At 36.6% G+C, this 18,284-nt stretch overlaps 4 protein-coding genes across 8 annotated transcripts; 1 reads left to right on the forward strand and 3 right to left on the reverse strand.

The window, feature by feature from the left end:
* The first annotated feature begins 261 nt into the window (after positions 1 to 261).
* mfrn (mitoferrin) lies at positions 262 to 8,064 on the forward strand. 4 transcript variants are annotated; one of them, XR_010822546.1, is made up of 8 exons: positions 262 to 791; positions 879 to 1,151; positions 2,377 to 2,659; positions 2,719 to 2,943; positions 3,043 to 3,253; positions 3,346 to 3,473; positions 7,621 to 7,800; positions 7,929 to 8,064. XR_010822546.1 is itself a non-coding variant. In XM_066726326.1 (7 exons), exons 2-7 carry the CDS (start codon positions 1,035 to 1,037, stop codon positions 4,199 to 4,201), a joined length of 1,011 nt encoding a protein of 336 aa, XP_066582423.1. In that variant the 5' UTR covers positions 263 to 802; positions 879 to 1,034; the 3' UTR covers positions 4,202 to 5,815. The 4 variants fall into 4 exon arrangements, 3 of the variants coding, with proteins under 3 accessions (XP_066582423.1, XP_066582422.1, XP_066582420.1); XM_066726326.1 differs by lacking the exons at positions 7,621 to 7,800; positions 7,929 to 8,064 and adding an exon at positions 4,155 to 5,815 and having other exon boundaries at positions 263 to 802; XM_066726325.1 differs by lacking the exons at positions 7,621 to 7,800; positions 7,929 to 8,064 and adding an exon at positions 4,155 to 5,815 and having other exon boundaries at positions 263 to 791; positions 866 to 1,151.
* On the reverse strand, positions 5,972 to 7,613 carry LOC136773015 (glutathione S-transferase 1-1-like). Of its 2 annotated transcripts, none has more exons than XM_066726327.1 (6): positions 7,401 to 7,613; positions 7,014 to 7,312; positions 6,872 to 6,930; positions 6,651 to 6,792; positions 6,408 to 6,575; positions 5,972 to 6,341 (listed from the first exon to the last, which is right to left on the reverse strand). In XM_066726327.1, the coding sequence occupies exons 2-6, from the start codon at positions 7,152 to 7,154 to the stop codon at positions 6,195 to 6,197; spliced, it is 657 nt and encodes a 218-aa protein (XP_066582424.1). In that variant the 5' UTR covers positions 7,155 to 7,312; positions 7,401 to 7,613; the 3' UTR covers positions 5,972 to 6,194. The 2 variants fall into 2 exon arrangements, with proteins under 2 accessions (XP_066582424.1, XP_066582425.1); XM_066726328.1 differs by having other exon boundaries at positions 7,014 to 7,155; positions 7,281 to 7,613.
* Positions 7,819 to 16,270, reverse strand: LOC136772744 (uncharacterized). Its single transcript, XM_066725871.1, has 11 exons — positions 16,188 to 16,270; positions 15,657 to 15,894; positions 10,330 to 10,388; positions 10,117 to 10,258; positions 9,865 to 10,029; positions 9,634 to 9,777; positions 8,717 to 8,869; positions 8,591 to 8,649; positions 8,377 to 8,518; positions 8,137 to 8,301; positions 7,819 to 8,067 (listed from the first exon to the last, which is right to left on the reverse strand). The coding sequence occupies exons 1-11, from the start codon at positions 16,265 to 16,267 to the stop codon at positions 7,915 to 7,917; spliced, it is 1,500 nt and encodes a 499-aa protein (XP_066581968.1). The 5' UTR covers positions 16,268 to 16,270; the 3' UTR covers positions 7,819 to 7,914.
* Positions 14,319 to 15,441, reverse strand: LOC136773124 (glutathione S-transferase 1-1-like). Its single transcript, XM_066726554.1, has 4 exons — positions 15,335 to 15,441; positions 15,119 to 15,260; positions 14,881 to 15,051; positions 14,319 to 14,573 (listed from the first exon to the last, which is right to left on the reverse strand). The coding sequence occupies exons 1-4, from the start codon at positions 15,439 to 15,441 to the stop codon at positions 14,418 to 14,420; spliced, it is 576 nt and encodes a 191-aa protein (XP_066582651.1). The 3' UTR covers positions 14,319 to 14,417.
* Positions 16,271 to 18,284: the final 2,014 nt, after the last annotated feature.

Below are 18,284 nucleotides of genomic sequence, written 5' to 3' on the forward strand. Positions count from 1 at the left end.
CACATATACTGCAGAGCCAATAATAAATCCAGTGATGGAATTATAAGAAAATAATTTTTCCAAGCATGCACTGGCTTGATAATAGCAATGTACTGGATAGTAGATTGAATTATTTTCACTAAACATTAAATTGATTATTGCTGTCAACGCAGATCGCTACTTACAGGTAGAGTCATTTATTGCGTAGTATAGTATAGCTGTTTTAGCTTTCAACGATTTCTTGACTTTTGGAATAAACGTGATAGCGAATCAAAGAGATTAAGAGCATTGTGTGCAGTAACATTAAGCAGAGAGTAGTTTGGTAGCTGCATCGGCTATACATAGCATAGCAGCAGAAATTTTAGGGATAGTATGCTCGACCGTACGTGGTGTATATACGTGTAACTTGTAAATGTATAGAGCGAAATGCAGCGCGCACAAATTTTTGCCTCTTCGAGAACCACGTGGTTGTTCATAACGCATGCGTGGCACGTGCTCGATCACTAACTTGACTAACCAACTTAAACGGCACACGTCTATTCACGGTGATATTGCAATGAACGGTGAACGGATTATGATCCAAGTTGTTGGCCCGATCATGCGATTCAATGTTAATTTTATGTAACAATGTGTTTTTGCACGCGTCATTTTGGACGGGTATTAGATCTCGAACAATTCTTTCAAGCGACTATTACTGCGTGGAGGGGATCATTCGCTGTCGTGAGAGCGGTGAGGTTTGCCTGCCGGGGGCAGCAGCCTTTTTTCGACTCGATTATTACACGTCTTACACTACAAGTCCATTGAGATAGACGGTAGATAATCGGTTACCATCTAACATTTTTATCAATAATTATAGTCGTACTAAATATATTTCTTTATTCTTAAGGTTTTTTTTTTAGGTATTCGTGGGGCATGCCATTGTTAATTAAACTCGATGGATGATACACGTATACGAAAGAAAACTTCTACGCGCTAGGATATCGCAGCAACATATTTGGGGTCATCACCAAGTGAATCCTGTATAAAAATCACATTCTTGTGCTTTTCCAAGAAATATGAATATCGAAGACTACGAAAGTTTGCCTACAAATTCTGTCGGCGTTCACATGACTGCAGGTGCTTTTGCTGGAATCATGGAACATTGTGTTATGTATCCACTTGATAGTGTAAAGGTAATCACTATTTTTATCCTTCTTTACTTATTTTCCATTCCTGAGCCCCAGGACAGGCTCCAGCTGTACTCCCAGGCAGCCGTCCTATTTTCTAACCTCTACACATTGCTGCAATGAAAGATTTAAAAAGCTATTTTGTCACATTACATCGCTCTACGTTCAGTCGACAGATTGTATGCAAGATATAAGAATAGTTAGCGACTTGGAGGAAATTTATTAACCGACGTTTCCCTTTTCCTGCTTATCTTCCTGGAACTATCTCTATTCTGAAATTTTATCCTCATCGCGCTATCGGTCGCATAGTAAGGCAAGACAAGAGGCTTGTTTTTAATTTTTATCGGATTGCCGCCCGATAGCTCGAATAGCAATATTTCTTTGATAGAATATCTGAACGATCAAAATTGCAACCACTGAATCATTCATCTTCCTAGTTATTATGTAATTAACCAAAGAAGTAACTGATCTCTTTCTTAGTATTTCTTCTTTAGACATGTGATATTACTAACCCAAAATACAAAGGGAAAGCAAACCCCTTTTCTTCTGTTACATAACAGGTTGCTCTTAAAGTTGCGACATACACATTTTACATGTTACATGGTGCATTATATGTATACACATTTATACAGGGTCCGTCAGTTAAAATGCCCTGGTTCGTTGATACAAAAGAAGTATATCTATATGGCTATTAAAGTTATCAAAATATTTGGGGAAGGGCTTTAACAATGCAAATACTAAGACAATTCAAAAGCGTTCTAAGCAGAATTTTAAAATCTCTTACTGTCAACGAAATATACGTCTTCTTCTATCTATACTACAGGATTTTCTTACTAGCCTACCCTAAACACAAGATGTTTCTTTAACAGCGGCATACAGGAGATTTCATGTTACTTAACTACACCACCACTAACTATAGCCAAATTATCATATTTTTATAATTTAAGTACTAAACATAGTGATTCAAATTGGCTAAGAAGTGAGATTTACAACAAATTATTCAAAGTAACTAAACTATAATAACCATTAAAAGTTAATGTTATAAGATTTTATTAAGCATGATATTGTATAGTAAGTAAATAAGTGGTATCGTGAGGCAACAAGATCCTATATTCTAAATTAGAGAAACAACTTGTACACATATTTATCACAAGTATATTCATAACGGATTTGATAAAGAATAAGTTTATGCTCTTATGGGGTATACGTAAGTCTTTCCTTATACTTCCAGACAAGAATGCAAGCATTAACACCAGGACCCGGTGGAGGAGGAAGTGTTGGAGCAGTTCTAACCAGAATGGTAAAGCAAGAAGGTTTATCAAGGCCAATCCGTGGAATGGGAGCAATGGTAGTTGGAGCAGGACCTGCCCATGCCTTGTACTTTTCATGCTATGAGTTTCTAAAGGACAAACTTTTAAGCTCTGAATTACCATCTCGGTTCAATCATGTTGTATATGGCACTGCAGGATGTGTAGCAACTGTTCTTCATGATGGAGTAATGAATCCTGCTGAAGGTAACAAAAATGTCAATATATTGCAAAGCTTCAAAATTACCATCTATTATCATTCTCAGTGGTGAAGCAGCGGTTGCAAATGTATAATTCGCCATATAGAAATATACTGACCTGTATCAAGCACATATATAAGACGGAGGGATCGTACGCATTTTACAGAAGCTACACAACGCAATTAGCGATGAACGTTCCTTTTCAAAGTATTCACTTTATCGCTTATGAATTTGCACAATCTATTACGAATCCTGAACACATTTACAACCCACCTGCCCACATGATATCAGGTATTTATTAGTTTAGTAAAAGTTAAATGTCAAAATTAATGAACAGCTAAGAAAAGAGTTAGTACGGGACCTTTAACCAACGAATGAAATGTTATGTAGGTGCATTAGCAGGAGCGATTGCTGCTGCAGCAACAACGCCACTGGATGTTTGCAAAACATTATTGAATACACAAGTAGGTGGTGTTAATGCACAAGGAATGACTGATGCGTTTAAAATGATTTATCGTTATGGTGGCTTAAAAGGATATTTCCGCGGTTTGAATGCACGAATTTTGTATCAGATGCCAGCCACAGCAATTTGTTGGTCTACGTACGTATTACATTTGTCTTATTCGGTTGTAATAGCGATTATAATAAAATCATTGACAACAGTATTAACATTAACATTTTGTTTGGATACAGATATGAATTTTTCAAATACGTATTACACGGAAGACAAGAAATCGAGCGTGACTCAGAGGAGGATTTTACGAACGGAGTGGGCCCGAATATAAATTCTTCCGGTAGAACTAGTAGTTATCAAGGATCAGGTCTGTATTTAAAGTCTGTATCAGGTTTTTAGTAATTGTGTGTGTGTGTGTGTGTGTGGGAGGGGTGGGGGGATATTTGTACGTAACCTATAAATACAGTAATTACTCGTTAATCTTCCACTTTTTTTATCCAGAGGAAAAGAAACATTTTATTTTCTCAAGTCTTGTTGAGCCGCCTATTGTGTACTGATTAGCTTCGAGTATCTTTTCGAACTCGGCGAAGCTTTTGGAAAAAAGTGAAGGGGATAATAAGGGGAAGCTTATCGAGAGTATTTTACGGAAACTTAATAAGGAACTACTGTACGTATAGAGGGTGAGGCATTTAACCGCGCCAGAATACACAGATGCATAGACGTAAGAAAATGTTTATCTCGTTATCTATAAAGGATGTCAATTTTTTGCATAGAACATTTTTGAAAATCTATTCAATTTGCATATAAAGAGGTCTTACGCCAAAAACTGACATCTCTTAGAGTTACGCAGGTAAGCGAATTTTTACATAATAAATCTGGAGCACCTTAGCTGCCTCGCCCTACATACTATACACCGCAGCGCATAACGAACGGGCAAACACACCCTTAATCTAAGAAACACACACACACACGCACCCGCGCGCGCATGTAGTGAATCTATTTTTCCTCGTGGCTATTATCACTGTACTGAAGAATTATTTGATTTTAGCCAATGGGGCATCGACTTTTGCATACGAAAAATTTATGAAACTGTAATATTTCGTTAATCGACATATAACGCGGTATTACGAAGCATAATATACGATTACAACAAGCCCAGTGCAGGTCGCAGGCTGAAAGAAGATAAAAATATTATTGAGTAAAACTCGAACGATAAATTTGTTGTTATAGCAGACTGATACAGATCCGATGTATAGTATCTCTTTGCCCATGTTTTGAAATAAATTGCATCTCGAGTTATAAAGCCAATGACTTTTTTCGATTCAGCTGAGCAGTTTGGAATACTAAAATTCTATTTTAAGAAGTGGGATTATGATCCTAGAAAAGGAATCGTATGAGAAGGAAAGAAAATGAGAGAAGAGAAAAGGAAATATGAAAGGGAAAGGAAAAGGAAGAGAGAATGATTGAATATGTTAAACGAGCTTTTGTATTTATAGATATATGTATATATACATATACACCTACGTACGTAGATTATTTAAAAAGAAAATGTTTGATCTAATATAAAAAAATGGATGATGAAAATATTGTAAATTGATAATTGTTTTGTAGAAAAGTGTAGATAAGTTAGCAGAGTAAGTATGTACAGAGCATTACGAGGCGCTAAGCGCTTCGAGGAAAAGTAGCATTTTTACAATACGTATTATTCTTATCGGTTAACGCAGTGCGAGCTACTAAAAAATTGTTGTATCGTTCTATCACAGCTTTAGCATTACCTTGTTCTTAAAACATACGATATTATTGCGCTTCTTCCTATGGCTGTGATTAACCGAGTCATTTGATATTGACTTTAAGAGGGAGTAATGTCATACCAACTCATATTCACGCCATACTATTATAGAACCATATATAACAAATATTATTGATCATAGCAATAATCTACAACAGAATCAATCGTTACCAGTTATGTTTATTCATTTGACTCGACCGATTTACGAATAGTATTTTTTTGAATGATCGAATGCATTGTGTACCCAACCAAAAAAAAAAAAACAGTTTATCGTTGGCGACAATAAAATGCGTTCGTATATCCTGACTTTTGCAGTCAAAAACAGATAATACAATCGAGAGATTAGAAGTAACCATTTAAGTTTGTATTCAGATATACGTCTTTTAATCCATAATTTTCTAACCTGCCATTTTTTTTATCGATTGTCTGTCTGTGGAGAAGAGACATTTTTCGAACTTCAGACGTAACGAAATTACCATTTTCTTATTAAAGAGATTTTAATATTTTATAATTCGTGTCTACCTTCTAAAATTTTGTAACCGGAGGACTGAAAAATACATTTTTTAGGCAAAAAGACAATTGATACGATAGTGGCAAATTGAATGAATATGGATGAAGATGTCTTCTTTCACGTACATACTCTCGTACGGTCGTTATAATACACCAGTAATATGAGCATGAAGATTATCTGGAGGAAAGTAATAATTAAGTATACCATAAAGATCAATTATACTATATAGCAGGAGTCGCGCGTTTGTACAAAATGTATTATTTGATTTGCCGAATTGTTAAAGGACATCATATTACTTTTTTGTAGCTTACAAGGATTAACCTTGGAGCACAGAAGCTATATAATTATGTAAATAAAAAAACTAAAAAACATAAAGAAAACATAAACATTAGAAAATAATAAGTAAGACCCTGGAGAAATTTTCTATAGAAAAACGCCTTTAGAATCCTCTTTACAGGGACGACAAATTAATTATGAATTTAAGTTGATAGCAAAAACGATAATACGTAACAATGCTCTTACGTATACTGAACGTGTGCATAATTCCCTATTTTACCATCGAAGCATAAATCTTTTATTCCTCATGCAAAATTTTGCATCGATTAACCATTCGTAGCGACCGCGTACACCCACCATTTTCCAACGATGGTAAATTATCGATAGAAAATTCTTTTTTAAACATGGTTTATGTATATATTGATTTATTCATCTAATTGCTAATTTATAGTAGCATGAATGGAAACTGTTCGATATAAGCCAAAGTCGAATCATTCTCACGAGCTATATCTTCATTCTTGCTGCTTCGTATCGTTCACAAATTTTTTAAACATTTCCAATCCTTCGGCATTCGCTTTTCTATATCCGGGTGCGGAAGATTTCACCTTTTCCATCCACCTGGCAACATTGCTGTATTTTCTTGTATCGAATCCAAATGCCTATAAATATTACGATAAAGATAAAGTCATATCTTTCACAAAACACTAAGAAAACCAATATTATACCTCTGCAGTTGTCACGGTTGCGATTAAAGCAAGATCGGCGAGTGTTAAATTTCGTCCTGCGCAATAATCTTGGTTCGTTAATAATTTGTTCAAAACTTCAAACGCATTTTCCAGCTTTTCGTACAACTCAGGATCATAGGTGTCGACTTTTTTAAACAAAACTGGAAACTGCCGAAAATCGTTAAAATAAATTTATTCTATATCGAAACAGAGCGATAGTAGAGTCAGGCCAAAATCATTTACATAATAAGCGACGACAGATTTGTACATAATGCCCAAATCAAAATGTAATCTCTGGGAAACCAAGGCACGTCCTGCAGGATTCTCCGGATTCAATCTTGCATTCTTTCCGTATTGGTCGACTAGATACGACATTATTGCACGACTAAAATTTCAAATTTGGGCCTTTTAACTTTTCTACATTAATAATTTATGGCATTTAATAATTCAAAAAAGCATCATACCTTTCTGATAGCTTGTAGTCACCGTCGACCAGAAAGGGTACAGTTTTTCGTGGGTTCAACTGAAAAAGAAGAACATTTGTTTTTTTTTTTATAAAAATTAATTAAATTAAGGAACACAGGTTCACTCTTTTGTTTCAATTACTTGCTCATATTCGGGTTGATGCTGTTCGCCATTCAAAATATCGACGGGAATTAAATTCAGCGGCAGTCCAATGGCTTCCGCTGTGAGTAAAACTGCCCGACACGGTGAACTCATCGGCGCATAGTACAAATCGATGGACATTCTTAATTTTGCGGAAAGCTCGAGTAAAAAATGAGTGAAAAGGAGCAATCGCACTGTCAAATTTCAGAAATCTCTATTTCCTCTGCATGGAAACGAAAGATATTACGTCCAGCGCTCCAAATTTACCTTCTGCACTTTGCAGCTCGTGCAAATTCTCGCTGTAATCAGACACAAATTTCGTTTGGCAATTGTTGCAATTTCAGCCTCCTCGTATAGTTTATATTTTATTATTTTAATGAGACTAACGAATTTCACTTGTAATCAATCCATATCATTTATATGATTTTAAAAACAATTTTTATTAATTAATAATTATCGGCAAAATTCCTTCAAAACGTTTATTCAAATTTTTTAAAAATATCAATTTACGACTGTTGGATTTTTTACGGAAATACGTTGATTTTTTTCTTCATATGTGTATGTATAATAGAGAGTAAGTTTTCTATCAATTGAAATGTTTTATAAGCTCGGGGCTTGCATGCAGACTGAGGACAGCAGAGGTTTTTCCAGTCAATACCTGTTTCAACGCACAGAATATCGAGCATAGCTAACCTCGACCTAGGTCCAACTTTCCTATTTACTAGGACGGTAGAAAACCTATGTAATTTTTAACGATAAGGGCTTCAAATGTAGGATTCTGCTCAAGGTAAGTGGTGCATCATAATTGTAATTATAATAATATAATTATAATTAAAAAGATATGAACTAAAGAAATAAAAATACGTTAATGGTTTATTTCAATAATTGACATTGACAAATATTATTCTGTTTTAGACTCCCTTATTTGTTCGAGAATCTTTTTGAAAAGATCCAGCTGATGCTCATTTGTTTCCTTGTACTTTGGAGCTTCCAGTTTCATCGTTTGCAACCATCGATCAATATTGGGATATGGCGTAAAATCGAAATTAACCAACTGTAAAGAATAAATAAATAAAGAACGTTGGAATTTATATTACGCTGAAATTATTAATAGAGTTTTTACTTCAAAAGTGGAAACGGTGGATAAGGCTGCAAGATCGGCTAAAGTCATTTTATCACCAGCAATGTATTTAACATCTGTCAGAATCGTTTCTAGCTTTTCCATGGCGCGCTCCACTTTGGAAAATGCTGCTGGATTCGGTGGTGAGCTTTGAAATAATATAGGATGCTGGAAATAATCGATAAAAGTTTCTCATTAAAATAATTAAACAAAACACTTTGAAGAGATTAAAAGAAAAACTACATAATATTCGTTAAAGGCGGGGAACAAAGTACTGATGTCAAAGAAAAGCCTGCAGTTAACGAGGGCTCTTGCTTTTATTTCTTTAGGATAGAGACCGTCGTCTTTGCCATAATTTTCTGCCAAGTAAATCATGATTGCCCGACTGCAAATAATTTATTATGATTTCCTCATTATCATTTGTACACATGTTTTTCTGTAAGGTGTGGATTCTCACCTCTCTGTTAAGACGAAATCACCATCTACTAGTGTAGGTAAATTGTGAAGGGGATTGATCTAAAATTAATGATAATTCTAACAAATAAAAAAAAAATATGTACATTTGTCAACCAGCAATAGTTACTTTGAGAAATTTCGGTGTCAAGTGTTCCTTTTCCCTGGTATGGATTTTAATCATATTGATCTCAAGATCCAAAGCTGCCGCTGCCAGCATTACAGCCCTGCACGGTGGACTACCCACGATATAATAACAATCAATAACCATATCGAACAATTGCTAAATAAATAATTCCAGGGTTGTTTTTGTTGGAAGAAGCGATGCTTTTACTAAAACTATTTATTCGTGTCTGACTAACTTTATACTGCTATTGGAATTATCAGTAATTTGAAAAATTGAAAACGTGAAGTGGTAGGAAAAAAAGGGGACTAATTATTTTTTATTTAGACAAAATCGTCCGGTGGTGATAAGCAAAAATTACTGCTGTAGCTTATCAACATGTATTTATATATTCTTCATCGGTGCAAATGAAAAGTGTCATGGCACAGGAGTAATTGTTACATTGTGGTATAAATATTAACGTGGCTGAGAAAATTAGCTATTCGCTCTGAAGCTACGTATATGTACACCAGAGAGTGCCCATTATGCCAAGTGTGCATGCCGCTTTCTCCCCGGCATTTATACGTACATATATGGTTTAGAGGCATCGAGCCAATGTCTGTTGGGTATCCTATTAGACCTACGCGGGGTCATTGTACCCCGCAATATATTGCCAAACGACTCTCATTCATTCCGCACCACTCCTTTATTCGTTTCGTCAAGATACTAATATATCCATCGATTTCAAAACATTTCTCATCGATCATTTCCACCACTGAAAACGACTACAAACAAAGAGGCATTGAAATTTACAAAACTATAATTTATTTCAGCAAAGTTATAATGGATAATATCTTATAGCAATAAGTTGTGCTTTCGGAACAAAAATGATGATACATTTATAGTCGTGCGCTCTAACGTTCGAGATTTACAAAGATTAATCACTGCTTTTTAGCGAGTTTGTCGATAAGAGCTTTGAAAGCTTTTAGGCCATCCTCATTGATCTCTTCGTATTTTGGCGCTTCCGCTTTGATCTTGGCAAGCCATCTGACGACATTCTTGTTTTTGCTCAAATCGAAACCAACAAGCTAGAAAATAATTTAATGGTTTTGTTTATTTATAATTTTATATCGGGATAAAGAAAAAACAAGTGAAGTATGAAAATAAGTGTTTACCTCGTAGGTAGAAACGGTCGCGACCAGTACTAAATCAGCTATGGTGAGATTCTTTCCAGCAACGTAATTTTCACCCTCCAAAAATTTGTCTAGGAAACCCACCGCGTTTGCAGCCTTTTCGTATTTAGCTTGATCCTTTGGTGCTCCGGCAAAAAAGATGGGGTACTGTGCACAGAATAAATTTACGCTCTTTAACTTAGATCCAGTGAGAAATGGTGTACATGTGAAATATTTTCTATTTCTAATACTCACGTAATAATCGGCAAAAGCCTGGTACAAAACTCCCAAATCGAAGTACAACCTTTGGTTAATAAGTCCACGCTGCTTTACGTCGCTCGGGTAAAGGTTAGTCTTCTGACCGTATTTTTCAGCGAGATAAGTCACTATTGCGTGACTAGAAAAATGAAAGCATATTTTAATATATTATCCTCAAAAATGATAGTAATATTTGTCGATTTGAATTACCTTTCCCACAAGTAGAATCCATTGTCATCGATCGTTGGAACCGTGTGTTGCGGATTCATCTAAAAACACAAATAACTGAGATTTATTTCTGACTTTAAACTTCCTAGACTGTATTTGATTTACCTTAACAAATTCAGGCTTTAGCTGTTCACCGGCCATCAGATCGGTGTACTTGAGATTCAAATCGATTCCAAGAGCTGCTGCTACCAATCGGACTGATCGGCATGGTGCACTTCCGGGAACGTGATACAAATCGATCGGCATATTGAAATCTTTAAACATAAACAATGGGAAATGTAGTTTTCAGATACATTCATTCCATTTAAAATAATGCAGTAAAGGGAGGGGGGGGGGGGGTTAAGAAGAAATCTCCTAGAAAAATTTTTAGTTCCAAAACTTACTTAATTAAAAAGTTATTATAAGTATCAAGGGACACGATATAGAATCTCAACGACAAGTAATTTTAAAAATTTCCCCGAGTCACTGGTATCTTATATACAGAGAAAATTGGCGATCCAATTTTGCGATTCACTCTCGTTTAGGAATTAAATATTCATTCATTCGAGTCATTCTATCTAATTATCGGTTTATCCTATCGACACCTGTACCACAGACACCGGATTGTTCGACCAACAGAATTTAATTGGAACCAGAGAATCCTTAATTCTTAATACCTTTCATAAACATTTCTTAACTAACAATTTTTACAAAAGTGATTTTATTAAAAACTACTTTTCTAGATCTTTCGAGTTGACACGAATTAACCTCAAAGCCGGTACGTGTTTTCAGTATTACTCATACGATAATGTATTATCTAATCATCAAATATTACACAAAATGATCCACAGTGCCAATCACTATCTAATCTCAAAAAAGTTTCCTCTCACAATTCTTTTTATAACGAATGAAACAAAACAAAACAAAAATAGAGTTGTTTTACAACAATGTTCTCCAACTCCGAAGATTTTAATTGTAAGATCGATCTACGCATCATCCACGAATGCTAGCGACACTGCGGAGCATCTCCGTACGATTCGATGAAACGTGCAGAAATTACCACAGAACAAAACACAATTGCACACAAGGACAGACTTTTTGTTGCGTTGCAGAGGCACGCACGAGTCTAGAACTCTGTATAAACGAACCTGCGAGCTTACTCTCTGGAGACGCACGGTGAGATAATAGCAAACTGTCTAGCAGAGTCTCGTTTTCCAGCCTCTTTATAAGCGTCGTGCCAGTGCTGCCACTGTATTCGTCGCACGCAAGGAAAAGATCGATCACGCCAGAGCGCCAGAGTGCTTCCCAGCCGCAATGATCCCAGCTCACGTGAGTCGGGGCCTTAAACCGGCTTCTACCAGGCGTCCAGGCTACCAACCAAACGAGCTACGCTGCTACGCTAGCTCGCACACAGCGAAAAATAAAAAGTAACGGAGACGCCCATTTGCATAATAGACACGAATATTCTTTATCTTAAGCACAGCCTTATCTCCAACTCAACCATACAAACTTACCACACTCCACTCTTTTAACCTATTAACCCAATGTGTATGATATAATATACGCGAAAAACCGAAAAAATAGCAGTCGAGAGATGCTGAAAAAAAGAGATTGCAGAATTTATAGCAGTGTACGAGTTACTTACGTTCATTTTACTGGGGTACTATATGCATTATAATAGATGGAAAGAGATGAGGAAAAAAAATTGGCGGGAAAAGAGCGAGAATAAGAAAAGAGGAGATTTCACGATGACTTTTGATATTTCATTCCGGGATGACTCGGCAGGATGAATCAGAAATGGATCCGTGGTGGGGGAAAAAGTGGCAAGGAAGCCTTTCGATTTTATACTTACGGCAGCATCCCACGGGAAAACACATGACTAACGGTAACGGGAGCTCTAACATTTCCTGCAGAAAGCAATAATATCGTAAGAAACAATATCCTCCCGTTCCTTTTCCCTTCAGGATCATTGAAAATAAATGAAACTGGCCGTCAGCCTATACTACGTATATATATGTATATGACATGCAAAAAATTACTCAGTAAATATTTTATAAATTTGAATTCATCTTTTGTTCAATTTGCAGTGATTTCTGCATTAATTTTGATCGATCGATCGGTGACCGCGGACTAGTTTGAATGGAAAATATCGTAGGCTCGACCATCCAAGCTTATAGTTCCACGCAACTTAGTGAAAGTGTTAGAATGGCCTTGGTCTGAGGACATCGTAGCCCTGGTATTCAAGAGCTGCGTAGTCATCCAGCTCTCAATCGGATTGAAATCTGCAATTAATTGCACGACTGCAGGGAGTCTCGTTAAAGCTTGAACCAAACAAAGCTAATAATGCAAAGTTTTTAAAAAATATTATTCCATATATGTACATACGTGTGTATAGCATTTATATAAGTGTATATGCGAATCCACTAGAAAAGTTGAAATACTAAAAGAAATTTCTACAACTTTGAAAGTATAAACAATTTTCCTCGATAGTCCGCAATACCTATATAATATTCAAGGTTTTCCAATCGATTTTATACATTTTATTATTACTATCGTAGAACAAGTACTATTTGCCTACCGCTATCGATAAATATTTACAGGGGTTTTTCCTTCAGTTACCTTGGAAACGTTACTGTTAACTTTTTTGTGTCAAGCCATTTGCATTTTACAATTGCTTTCCAATTGCTTTTCTTGGAAAGAGAAGAGAGATAAAGAGATTAGCAAGTTTTTCTTATATTGAAAATGAATTATTAGTTTTATCGTTCGGAGTGTTAAACTGGATCGATTGGAAGTTTGTAAATTTTGCATGGCAGGTTTGCTCCTATCGCTGGATTATAGTCGTTTGCCCCCAGTACACCCACGGGATACTCAACGTAGCGTAGCATAGGAATGGTAGCATTCAGTAAAGTCCAAGTAACCACGAGTCCTTCCCATTTCAGGCTACCCGACACGCCCGGCTTGTCTGGCCGCACGGATTCTAATCACTTGCGGCTCACTTCGTACACGAATGAGATATTCCCAACAGAAATGGAGCGAACTTACTTGAAAATATAATTACTCCATTAGGAAGCTTCACCAAAACTGCCCGCTGCCTTTGCAAATTCAATACTCCCACTTCAACTTTCCTACTACAAATTTCTCAGAGCGACCAGCTAATTGCATAAATGACTGCTTCGTACATTATTAGTCGGCTCTTAATTTTTAAGAGTTTAGAAATTCTGAGCATTCTAAATTGTGTGGTTCTTCAGAAGCGATTAGGATGACGACGATTACGCGTATATATATATCTTGTAAAATTTCACGAAATGCCGTGAAAAAGGATTGGCGAAAATTGAGATGAGGCGAGAAACTGGTTGTATACCAGAGATCGCTTGCTATGGGGTCGATGCGGACTACCAAGTCGCCACATCTACGCCAGTGACGATTTCCAGCAATTCGAAGCGTGTTTCTGCCTCGTCATCGTTAAATACCGCTCGGAATTACTGGTAGTTGTGCAATCAAGCAGCGGTGTAGGACTATAGATAATTACGTCCACGCCGAGTACAGCGAGAGAAACGCCTGTACTGCCACGAACACACTCGATTTATACGCCAGTGGACACACGCTATAAGCTTCCATCGAATGTACTGGAAAAAAACTTGTTTCAATCAATAGCATATAGGCTACTTTTATTTTCAAAATCCATCGTTATTTCTCATCTCGAGAGATCATATGGTACGTTTCGAAAATATTCAAACTATTGGTGGCTCATCTTTTTATTATTAAAAAAAAATAAAAAATACTTTTTTCCACTTGAATCGAGCAACGAGTCAGTGATTTTTGCAACGCATTGCGAAATAACAGAAGTGATAATTTCGCGTATTTTTTATTATTCTCAGACGTGCACTTATCACTCAATGGGAGGAGGGTAAATATACTCGAGTTTGTTTAACGATATAATCGTTGATAATATTCAGCACAACTTTCGTAAAAGAACAATTTATCAGAATCAAGAGAGAGAGAGAGAGAGAGATAAAGGAATGTTAATTGATTCGTCAATTTATTTATTGCAACAGAGCAGAGCAATTATGATTTATCTGTTTTCAGAGCAATCATGAATCAACGCTCAGATTAGATTCGTACATTTGTTTAACCATTTCGTTGCCAGGTTGGTTTATCTCGGTAAAAGCAAACTTCTCCAAAGCATTCTTGCAACGATCGTACCAAGCTGCTACGTTGTCGTATCGTCCAACGTCGAAGCTAAATGCCTTGTGGAAAATAATTGGACAACGTAAAAAAAGCTATTCATTCTAAAGATATACTGGGTGTACCACTTAAAATGACTCAGAGCATGGATCTAAGAAAACGTTTACCTTCGTAACTATGAGAAATACCATTTTTTTGCATAGAGGACCTCTCAGGATGCAAACAAGGAGGGACTTGTATATAAGGTACTATACAAAAAATGATATTTCTTATAGTTACTAAGAGATACGCATCAACTTGCTTTCGGGCTGTCAGTTATTTTACGTGTGGTTACAACCTTTGCATATATGACATTTTTACTTTACTTACCTCTACTGCCAGATTCACTGACACTACGATGGAAATATCAGCGATAGTCAAAATATCACCAGCAAGAAATTCATTATCCTCCAAATATTTATTGAGTATAACAAAAGATTTTTCTAACGACTCGATATTTTCCTCGCTCGGTGTAGCAGCTCTTCCGAATACTATTGGCATCTGAAAATCGCTTTATTTTGTCAAGTTGATAACGCCTTGTGTTTTGGTTTTGCTGCAGTAAACTTACATAAGTCTTCATAACATTTTCTTGTAAATATCCTAAATCGAAATATAGCATTTGGTCGACAATACCCCTTTTCCTCGCATCTCTTGGATACAAGCAATCATTTTTAGCGTATTTGCTTACTAGATAAGCCATGATTGGTCTACTAATATTATGGTTTTCAGTTTAATAACATATCGACTGATTTTCTCTGTAATTTTATATCTTTCTAATCATTACCTCTCCCACATAACAAATCCGTTATCGTCGATGGTTGGTATGGTGTGTTGTGGATTGATCTGGAAAAAAGAATTGCTAAAATATCCTTCGGTTGACTTATTCAGCATTATTGACTTGTGCAAATCATCGTTAGAAGTTGCTTTATTATCGCGCTGAAGTCAGCATTTATCTGTGCTACCTGCAATTTAACTGACAGAATTCTATCCGAAAAAGGATAAAAATCAGGTTTATACCTATACTAATGGTGAGGAGCCAGTGAAATAGTTAAAAAATTCAAGCAGGAGATTTGAGGAAAAGAGGAAAGAAAGAATGAGAGAGAAACCTTCAAGAATTCTGGTGTCCTGGTCTCCCCAGCAAGGGGATTGACTGGTTTCAGGTTGAAATGAACACCAATTGCCTTGGCGAGCAATAGAACGGGTCGGCAAGGTGGACTTGGAGGAAAGTAATAAAAATCAATCGTCATATCGTTGCTATTTTCTTCCTCTCCCCTTTCTTCTTCCTGTTTCCTTCTCTTCCTCCCCGAACTGGTGTATCTCTCGCCAGAGGATTCTTTTTGCCAGCTGCCCTACCGCAAACGAGATTTTTATACTTCAAGCGAAAAATAAAGACAAACTTTTGACTGTGTAGCTTTCCGACTCTCGTATATACACGTGTATCATATCGCATAGGAATTACGACAAGGACCAATATGCATTATATCCATCGAATTCGCTTTTGCCAAAAAATTAACATAGAAAATGGCCGGCTGTTTCCAATCGACCAATGCGAAAGTGATGGACGAAAATTTATAAAGGGAAATCCAGTAGTTAAAGCATTCAAGAAAAACACCCACCATACCTACCAACCCACCTACCTGCCCACAACAGATTTCTTACCCCGATTGATCAAGACAAATCGACGATATTGGAGACACGCACACATACATACACACATACACATAAACACATAGACGGACGCACACGCTCTAATTGATTGGATCGCAGCGAACACTGATGTTTGGCAATTTATCAAGAATGTATCGGTTTGCCGTTCCTTCACGAAAGAATAATGTTGATTGCCAAAGGCAAACTTCGTGGAATCAGGCAGTTCTACGCTTTGGCAAAGTGTTGAGTTACCATGGCGATAACATCAAACAAATGTATAGATGACAGCCTCTAACAATGGTCAAAGAGGGTGATTTCTTGCTGCTTTCCAATAACGTCGCTAAAAGCCGAGAGAGTCGGGCAATTATCGTACACATTGCATTTGTCCGGGGTTTAAATCGTTATTGTCGACAGACAAGTAATAAGGAAAACTGGCTGATTTTGTTTCAGACGATTATCCGATTACTTAAATCAGCCATTAGCTGTAATCATCTCCTTTCTGCATTATCGGTTTACGGAATTCCAGCTTCCGATCTCATTTCGCGCCATAATTGCATGAGAACTGTCACGACTATGTAATTGCAATTAACAACGAAATCGCATTGTCCGTATAACCACGAAATGAACAACTATAGTGGGGGATAGCTATTTCCTCCGCAGTCTGACAAGAGCAAGTGCATTATGCAATACTTGCCCGACCTATTTCATTCCATCTGCAAAAGCTGCAATAGATTCATACAAATTATGCTCGGAATTAATTCTTCCAGGCACATACGAGATTTCACAGATTCATCGAGCAACATTTTTTACCAGAATTCTAAATTGTACAAATGTTTATAGATTTCTGTTTTATCGACAGTCAATCAGATTGGAGGTCTGTACTATAAAATAGAGTCATATTTCATTTAGACACCTGTGTGATATACAGAATTTTTTTATCAGAATTATCATTCTAGCCAAAATGGCAAATAGATGCTTAAAACTCTATGTAATTTTTAACGATCCCTCTAGATGATTGAGAGAGTGGAGCAAGGTGTAGCTAAAAGCGTAATGAGCAGATTAAATCGATATCGCACGACACGATCTCCGAGGAAGGGAGATTCGACGTTTAATCCCTCCGCAAAAAAGAGGTGAGAGATTAAGGAGTTTATGCAGATTAATGAATTTTTTAAAGACTTATCGACCGTCGATAAAGTCTTACATTGTTTTTACGACCCATCGGCTATTGCCACTACCTTAAACACAACTCGTTTTATATTTAGTATTGAACACTGGAGAGAGGAGTTCGGGCGTGCCTATGCAATACTATATCGATTAGCAGAATAATACTCAATATAAATGGATAAGAATTACAATTGCAATTAACCTTTCCCTCAAATAAATATCCCAATCGTATTCTCTCCATACCTCGACATTTCTGATGAAATTTTTCACACAGATTACAAAAAAGTGTGTCGTCTCGCTTGATTTTTCTGTTAGAAACGGTGATGAGAAGCAGTGTGCTATATATAATATGATTTGTATATTTGAATATATTTCCCATGGTCGAAGCAGTATTATAGCAGCAAGAGACGATATGGGAAAAGATCAAAGTGAAGCAGCAGCTACGCTCAACTATACTTGCAAAGTCTAGGCGACCAGAACGACCTCGTCTTGCTCTATACATGCATTTCTCAAGCTGGTCCCCGTTGTCACTTGAGAAGTAGCAAAGACGTTACGAGTTCCAACGAGTTCCACAGAGTTACAAACATCTTCAGACCTGTTTGTTGTCCTCCTCCTACGGCCACCGCTCGCTTCTGCAAGGCGCCGCCGAGGGATTGCTTCTTAAGAGCTGCAATTGTACAATTCCTTTCCCAATAATGAGGCTATTAGATGCAGATGGAATGATTTTTAAACGAACGCGTTGTCCCAAGATACAACTTTTCAAGTTGCATTAAACTTCTTCGCGTAATTCAATTTTTTCTTAATCAATCTTAACGCCATCGGGATAAAATAATCAAAGAAAACGCATGCTTATAGTTTCTTCTCAAAGTACATATACATATATATAGGTACGCAAAACTGAAACTCCAAGGGGTGAAGGAAAT

Source organism: Prorops nasuta, unplaced genomic scaffold, assembly GCF_024137725.1.
Source record: "Prorops nasuta isolate Cenicafe-Biocafe unplaced genomic scaffold, Cenicafe_Pnas_1.2 PNAS00004, whole genome shotgun sequence".
Classification (NCBI taxonomy): domain Eukaryota; kingdom Metazoa; phylum Arthropoda; class Insecta; order Hymenoptera; family Bethylidae; genus Prorops; species Prorops nasuta.

Bases quoted from the DNA above. Each gene is read 5' to 3' on its own strand.
- mfrn (XM_066726326.1), top strand. From the start codon at position 1,035: ATGAATATCGAAGACTACGAAAGTTTGCCTACAAATTCTGTCGGCGTT. The intron at 1,152-2,376 runs GTAATCACTATT...TTATACTTCCAG, and splicing joins ATCCACTTGATAGTGTAAAG to ACAAGAATGCAAGCATTAAC. The intron at 2,944-3,042 runs GTATTTATTAGT...AATGTTATGTAG, and splicing joins ACCTGCCCACATGATATCAG to GTGCATTAGCAGGAGCGATT.
- LOC136773124 (XM_066726554.1), bottom strand. From the start codon at position 15,441: ATGCTGAATAAGTCAACCGAAGGATATTTTAGCAATTCTTTTTTCCAG. The intron at 15,052-15,118 runs GTAAGTTTACTG...AGCGATTTTCAG, and splicing joins AAAATGTTATGAAGACTTAT to ATGCCAATAGTATTCGGAAG. The intron at 14,574-14,880 runs GTAAGTAAAGTA...ATTTTCCACAAG, and splicing joins CAGTGAATCTGGCAGTAGAG to GCATTTAGCTTCGACGTTGG.
- LOC136773015 (XM_066726327.1), bottom strand. From the start codon at position 7,154: ATGTCCATCGATTTGTACTATGCGCCGATGAGTTCACCGTGTCGGGCA. The intron at 6,931-7,013 runs GTAATTGAAACA...CTTCTTTTTCAG, and splicing joins ATCAACCCGAATATGAGCAA to TTGAACCCACGAAAAACTGT. The intron at 6,342-6,407 runs GTATAATATTGG...TAATATTTATAG, and splicing joins CAACCGTGACAACTGCAGAG to GCATTTGGATTCGATACAAG.
- LOC136772744 (XM_066725871.1), bottom strand. From the start codon at position 16,267: ATGTGTGTATGTATGTGTGCGTGTCTCCAATATCGTCGATTTGTCTTG. The intron at 10,259-10,329 runs GTAATTCAAATC...TCATTTTTCTAG, and splicing joins GGATTCTACTTGTGGGAAAG to TCACGCAATAGTGACTTATC. The intron at 8,519-8,590 runs GTGAGAATCCAC...AATTATTTGCAG, and splicing joins GATTTCGTCTTAACAGAGAG to TCGGGCAATCATGATTTACT.